Source organism: Mesitornis unicolor, unplaced genomic scaffold (assembly GCF_000695765.1).
Source record: "Mesitornis unicolor isolate BGI_N332 unplaced genomic scaffold, ASM69576v1 scaffold24959, whole genome shotgun sequence".
Taxonomy (NCBI): Eukaryota; Metazoa; Chordata; class Aves; order Mesitornithiformes; family Mesitornithidae; genus Mesitornis; species Mesitornis unicolor.
Window position 1 is genome coordinate 1,620 of NW_010208404.1, and position 7,311 is coordinate 8,930.

General features: G+C 56.4%; 1 protein-coding gene across 1 annotated transcript in view; it reads left to right on the top strand.

Moving 5' to 3' along the window:
• The window catches only part of LOC104546972 (pleckstrin homology domain-containing family M member 1-like), a gene marked incomplete at both ends in the record, with an annotated part of 7,516 nt that extends 234 nt beyond the window's left edge, over nt 1-7,282 (top strand). Inside the window, 5 exon segments of the mRNA XM_010192503.1 lie at nt 1,323-1,934; nt 3,141-3,540; nt 5,674-5,914; nt 6,367-7,082; nt 7,084-7,282. Coding sequence (XP_010190805.1) covers nt 1,323-1,934; nt 3,141-3,540; nt 5,674-5,914; nt 6,367-7,082; nt 7,084-7,282 — 2,168 coding nt within the window.
• Between the last annotated feature and the right edge of the window lie 29 nt (nt 7,283-7,311).

A 7,311-nucleotide genomic window follows, 5' to 3' on the forward strand; every position in this document is an offset into this window, starting at 1 on the left:
CAGCCCCCACCGGTGAGTGCCCGGCGCTGCCGAACGGTGTTTGCACGCTCAGGTTTAACCCCTCCCTTTGATGCGAGAGGCACAAAATTCAGGGAACGGCGAACAGGCGGATGGAAAGACACATCCTGAGGGGTTCGTTCCTTCAGTTGGAGGCAGAGGTGCTTTGCAGGGTGTCTGGGGCTGCCCGGGAGTGCTGGGACACGCAGGGAGGAGAGCAAAGCCCCAAGCGATGCAGGGCTGGGCACCCGGTGCTGCTAAAATGCCATTTAGGCGTGAGCCCGTGTCCCCAAACAGTTAAGGAATGAAAGCAGCTGCCAGCTTAGGGCACACCCATTACTTATTTAGTTTTGGGTGCTTGTGACTGCACCAGCGTATGGCAGCGGTGGGCTACGGCTGCACAGTGCGGGCTCTGGTGTCTCTGCTGACCTGGCAATGGTTGGCTTCCACTTCCCCAAATCCTAACAGGGGTGACCAGCGGCGCCCTGAGCTTTGAGGAGGTCTCGCCTGGGTAACCGTTGTTATTTGCTGGGGTTTTTCTGAGCCCGCACACACACACACGGTTTGGAAAACCTCATCCAGCTCCATCGCCAACTCTTAAATGATGAAAGAGCGGATGAAAATAACTTTTTCTCAGGCTACGGGGGGATATTTTGGTGCCCTTTGAAGGTTTTGTTTCTTCTTTCTTGAGAGACAGATTAAAAAGCAAACTTAGAAAACTTTTGCTCTGTTTTCTGTAGCATCTGCAGCGCTGCCGTGAGCTGGGGCTGGGGAGGATTAGGGAGCGTGGTGTCGCTGTTGGATTTTGGGGGAGAACGCTTGAAGTCAGGATACTGAGATTTCTTGAGGAGCTCCAGCTGAACCAGGCTGTTTTGGGGGGCTGCTGCAGCAGTTTTCACTGCGTTTTGGCTGATTTTAAACTTTAAGCTGGGATTCAGTCACCAAGGAGCATCCAGCCAGAGCATGTCCCACCACCATGCAGGGACAGGGAGGATTCCCCCCTCTGCATCCTTGGTCCAGGGCGAGCGATGCATGGGAGATCCCTGCAGCCAGAGACAGGAGCAGCCCCCAGAGTCACCCCAGGGATGCCTGGGGTCATTACTGATATATTTAGCTTTGGGGAGTCCAGGAGCTCTTTTTTCTCTATGGGAAACCATGGAGAAAAGCTTTTACCACCGCCTTTTTTTGACCCAGCTCCTAAATTCCCCTCAGCAGAGCAGGTTGGGCAGTTCCTGATGGAGAATCTGCCCCTCCTGCACCCCGTGATGGACCGAAAACGGTGCCACTCGCGTCTTATTCTGCTCTTTTTTCCCCCCTTTCCCCAGAAATATCGTCTCGGAGCTGGAACAACTCATCTTCATCAACACGGACGTCGGCCGCTGCCGCGCCTGGCTGAGGCTGGCTTTGAACGATGGCCTCGTGGAGTGTTACCTGAACCTGCTGCTGCGGGAGAGGTCCCGGCTGCCCGAATACTACCAGACCACCGCTCTGCTCCTGGATGCCGAAGAGTGCGAGTTTCTCCTGAGCTACTTGCAGGGTTTATCGTCCTTAACCTTCGAGCTGTCCTATAAATCGGCGGTTTTGAACGAGTGGACCATCACCCCTCTGTCCCTGTCGGGTTTGTGTCCCGTTTCGGAGCTGCTGGAGCCCCTCGCGTCCTCGACATCCGAACCCCGCAGAAAAGCATCGCTGGGTTCGATCTCCCAGTCATCGGGGTCGGACGAGATCGAGATTCAAGCCTCCGTCCTGCCCATCAGCAAAGCCAGCAGCAAAACCAAGCTCACGTCGTCCTCGCTGAGCCTGAACACCACCAGCTCGTCCCAGCTCTCCTCCAGCCTGGGCTCCGACAGCGTCCTCCCGCCCCACTGCTCCCGCAGCCCCTGCGACTCCGACCTGGGGACGGCCACCACCGAGGACCTGGACAGGTCGCTGCGAGAGTGAGTCCTTTCCCAGATCTCCTCTCCCATTGGATTTTTAACCCTGGGCTGGGCTTTAAGCAGCAAATTATTTTCCCTTCTTTTTCTTTAACAAGTTTTGGGTTTTCCTCCTGGAAAGAGCCTGAAAGGTGGAAAAAAAGCCACTCAGCACAGCTTGCTGGGACCCTGCTGCCACAGCAAATGAGCTCCCGACCACTGAAGCGCGTGTCTGTCCTCTTTACGGGGCTGAAACGTCAGAAAAATGCTGCTCCCCGCTCTCAGGAATGTCACAGCTCCCCACGCGGGCGGACGCTGGGGGATGCTCCGGGGCTTTCTGCGGGGAGGAAGAAATGGGTCCGGTGGCAGGAAAGGGTTGTCATGTCATGTGCAGCTCGGGCAGATAATTTGGAGGAGGGAGGTTGCTGGTTTGTCGTCCTCGTGATTTGTTTCTGCCAAACACAAAAGATTTCCAGCGGGTTATGTAAGCTCTGAGTAATCAGCAAACATTTTTCCCTTGCCACCTTGAAAGCCTGGGTCTGGAGGAGCCTGGCCTGGGGGTGCGGGGTGGCCAAGGCGCCCCCTTCCCAATAAGGGTCTTCAATAGGGCTTAGGGCTGCGGTCTGTTCCTCCCCATCCTTACCTACTTGTAGGGTTTTGCATCTGATGGTGATCCTGGAAGAACCTGCCTTAATTGGATTAAACCCGTGATGGAAAGGCGTCCTTTTGAATTCTAATCTTGGGCTGCTTTAATTTGACTTCACCGGTGGCAAAGCACAGGGCCATGGGAACAGCGTCTGGGCTGGCCGGGCCCCGCTGGTAATTGCTCATTAACTGTTACGAAAACACTTGAAATTTGGCACATGGCGCATGGCTGGATGAGTGTCCAGGAGCCGTACGTGGAGCACCCAGCGCTCGCCCTCCCTCACAAGGTGTCCATCAGCAGGGAATTAAACCCCATTAACAAGTGTAGGTAGGAAATGGAGCCTTTGCAAGCACAGTCCGTGCCTCAGTGGGGTCGACTGCAGCTCTGAGGGCACAAATCACATTTTTCTGTTAGCAGGACTGGTGCCACAGGGGTTTTTGCAGCCATACGGTGCTGCCAGCCCACAGGAGTCGAGCAGTGATGCTGAGCCCTTTGTTAAATGGTTATGAATTGCAATAACTGGGGGTTTTAACAGATTCTGCCTAATGTAGCTGCATTCAAACCGGTCACTCTCCTCTTTCCAGGGTGTTGTCCGAGTTCAGCAAAGCCAAGCCAAGCCCGGAAGCCCCGCAGGGAGGGCAGGTCCCCAGCGTGCTGGGCTGCTCCCCACAGCCACCCGCCTGCCCCCTGCCTGCATTGCCTGTCCCCCCAGCACCGTCCCCTCACATCAATGGCCCCCCAGAGCCATCACCCCACACCAACGGCCCACGCTCCTCTGGGACAAGCAGCACGGTAACCGCCAGCGGTGGGGATGGAGATGCAGCACCGCAAGCCAACGGCACGGCCGGCGTTTCAGCCTCACGGTGTGGAGATCCGAGCGGAGGAGAGACGGGCAGAAGCATCGTGGTCAGCAGCAGCGAGGCGAGCCAGGCCGTCCGCAGCCCGACGGCCCAGTACCTCCTCTCTCCGCTGCTGGGTTGTCCGGTAGGTGTTACAGCTCACTTGCCATCCGTGTCCTTGACTTTGTGCTTCCTGACCATGGAAAACATGGACACAAACTGGAACACAGGAGGTTCCACTTTAATTGGAGAAGAAACTTCTTCTCAGTGAGGGTGACAGAGCCCTGGCCCAGGCTGCCCAGAGAGGTTGTGGAGTCTCCTTCTCTGCAGACATTCAAAACCCGCCTGGACGCCTTCCTGTGTAACCTCATCTGGGTGTTCCTGCTCCGGCAGGGGGATTGGACTGGATGAGCTTTGGAGGTCCCTTCAAATCCCTAACGGTCTGGGATTCTGTGAAAAAGAAAATGAAACTGGTGACAGCTTCTGAGTAGGCACCCGTTTCTCTTAACTCTCACATTCCGTGCTGCTTTGAATCTGCCAGCAGCAAGTTGGGTGTAAGTGATGCTCCCCGCTCCATCAGCATCTTCCTGGACCCCATGGAGCTGTGTCCATGCAGCCACCCTGGGAAGAAACTGCATCCAAGTCAATATTCCCTGGTAAAAGAGGCACGGAAGCTTTGGCAAGCCTGCCTCACCAAGAGCGGCTGCAGCAGGAAGGTTTGGGGTTGTTAACGGTGTCTGGAGAGTGATGAGCTCTTGCACAGATCTGGCCATCGGCTGCATGCAAGCTGATAAAACAGCCTAAGAGTCGAGCTGCTCACGGGGACTTTTCTCTGGTTATGGTCCCCATAAGAGGAGGGAAAAGGGTTGACTGGATGGGAAGCAGATTACAGCTTTCCAGTGGGAAAATACTCACACAGCGCATCTGTTCCCGGAGCAGGATAGCATTCCTTGGTGCTTAGGCCAGCTTAACCAGCGGCGGATTTCCCCTGTTGCCGACAAGATGATCCACTTGCTTTTGCTTTTAGGAGACTCTTTCAACAGCCCTGTCCTCTGCCTGATTTGTTGCTGACTTTTCTGTTTTCCGTCCTGGCTCCTGTCATTTCCGTCCTGGTTCCCATCGTCTCCATCCTGGTTCCCATCATTCCCATGCTGGTGAGGTTAGGATACACCTCATACCCCCCTCAACGGTTTCTCTGTTTGCTCCCTGCTCCTTTCAGCTCCCAGTTCTCCCATTTCCGCTGCTTCCTCGTGGCTTCGGGCCAGTTTGACCTAATCTATGTATAACATACGGCCGTCAACAGGAAATTCCCCCCTTGCTTTCGCATGACTCACGGAGCAACCTGCGTTCCTGCTCCTGGAGTCAGCCGAGCCCGTCTATACGTTGGGAGCTGCACCGCAAACCACTCGTGATCCTCGCTGCGGGGCGATGATGGGACCTTCTGCTGTCGTTTGGTTCATTACTCAGGATGAAAAGCTGTTGGAAGGCAGGGCAGGGTGGTGGAGAGGCCATTCCCGGTGCGATGCAGCCCTGGGAGGGATGCCTTGGGTGTGGGGAAGCTGCTCCCTTTTCCCGCAGCACTGAGCTGGGTCGGGTTTTGCTCCTGGTGTTTGTCTGGGGACCTTGTCCCAAAACCTTGCTTCGCTCTTGTAGCAAAGACACCCAGAGAAGTCAACAGCCGTGTTTTCCTTCAGTTTAATGAGCTTTCTTCTGCTTGTGGTTCTCATGCCCTCCTGGCATCCAGAGACAGAGCTTTCCTTCCTCTGCACTGGTCAGGCCTGGTGTTTGTAGCATCCGCTTGCAAGATGCAGGTCTCTGCTTTCCCTTTCATGCTAGACATCATCTCTGTACCTCTCTTCATCCGTATCCTTCCTGGAACAAGGATGTATTCACTGCTCCAAGCAACCTCAAACCCTTCCACGGCAGCGCTGGCTTCTCAGCCTCTGTCAGAAACACTTCACAGACCAAACACCTTGCAGGGAAGGTGCTCTCCAAGCCCCTCAGTGATTTTAGGGGCAGAGAACTGACCCATTTTGGACTTTATAATCTCACCAGTGTATAATCCCAGTATTTGCTGGCTGCCAACACAGTCCCACGGAGCGTTCCCTGATGGGAGGGAGCAGGGGAGCCATCCACGAGGGAATGGAGCATCACTGCGTGGGATCCGCTCTGCATGGGAGCAGCCCCCGTGGACACGGAGGGGTCACTGGGTGTGTTGGAGGGGCACAGGGCGCTCAACAAATTCAATAATATATGTGTTTGTTATCATTTTAAACAGAAAAGAAAGAGCTGGATCTCAGAAGATGATTTCTACAGACCTTCTCTGGGAGACAGCGGCGAGAGCGCAGCCGAAATCAACGGCTTTGGGCCAGAGGGGGCTGGCGAGGGCCCGGCCCCGGGGCTGATCAGCGCCCTTGACCTGGAGCGGCTGTCGGTGCCGTCCTCGCAGAGCGAGAAGCCCAAAACCTCGCCCGAGCGGGAACAGAAAGGCTTCAGCGTTGTGCACCGCAGGCAGATGGGTACGTGCTGCCCTCCTCTCTCTGTGCTGGGCGGTGTTGAGGGGCTAAGGGGGCAGTTTTGGGTGGGGGGCAGTGTGGGAAGCACAGTTTGCCATTGGGGAGCTGCTGGCAGCACTCAAAGCTCCAGGAGGCAGCGGGGCAGCTTCCCCTGGCGCTGCTGAGCCCACGATAGCTCTGGAGGGATGCGTTTTAGGAGGAGAGGAGGTACGTGGGTGTCTGTGTCCCCATGTCTCTGCTCTGCAGGACACGTTTCCTTTATGCTCTCCCACTCATTCTCAGCTTCCAGACCCAAATGTGGATGGAAACCAAGGTCCTATAAACTCCTGCCCCATCCCACGCTCCACCAGCACCGGCTCAAAGCCACGATGCTTCTGATTCCTCACTGTGAGCCACCCGTTGGCTTTGCTTTCTCTACTTTTTTGGTTAAACCAATCCCTCTGCTTCTCCCCCAGGTCTTTCCAACCCGTTCCGAGGGCTCCTGAAGCTGGGCAGCCTGGAGCGGAGAGGAGCCATGGGGATATGGAAGGAGTTTTCCTGCGAGCTGTCGCCGCTGGAGCTGCGGCTCTTCCTGGACCACGAGGACCGCATCTGTGTCGAGAGCCATTCCCTGCTGCGCTGCGAGTCGCTGGCGCTGACGCACTCGGACGGCCGCTTCGAGCTGGTTTTCCTGGGGAAGAAGCTGTACCTCCGAGCTCCTTCTCGCGACGAGGCCGAGGACTGGCTGGACAGGATCCGCGAGGCGCTGCGCAAGTGCCGGCCCCAGCTGGAGGAGGAGGAGTGGGAGACGCTGGAGTATCCAGAAGACGGCGGCGAAGGCCACCCCGTCCACGGCGACTCCGCCGCTCTCCTGCAGTACAGCGACGTGCCTGCAAGCAGCTTTGACTGGACCCCAATTCACGAACCCGAGCCGGATGCGATAAAAGAGGCCGTTCTGTACGTGGACATAGACAAAACCTGGGTCCCCTTCGTTTTTTCCCTCTCCTTAGAAACTTTAAAGTGCTTTAAAATCCGAAACAAGGATAAAATTTTAAGCAACAGCTACGGCATAGAGACCATCCAGGACATCCTCCCAGACACCAGCCTGGGCGGACCAGCCTTCTTCAAGGTGATCACCTCCAAAGCCGTCCTGAAGCTGCAGGCGGAGAGCGCCCAAGAGGCGGCCTCGTGGTGGGGGCCGGGAGCTGGTGCGAGCGGTGCTCATGTCCTACCTGGAGAGCGCGGAGGAGGCGCTGACGCTGGGGGGCGGCTTGGACGGGCACTCCCAGGTGGTCCTGAAGAACATCGTGAAGGAAAACGGCTTCCTGCTGCAATACCTGGTGGCCATCCCCGTGGAGAAGGGCCTGGACTCGCAGAGCTTCATCTGCGCAGGTACAGAATCACAGAATGGCTCGGTTGGA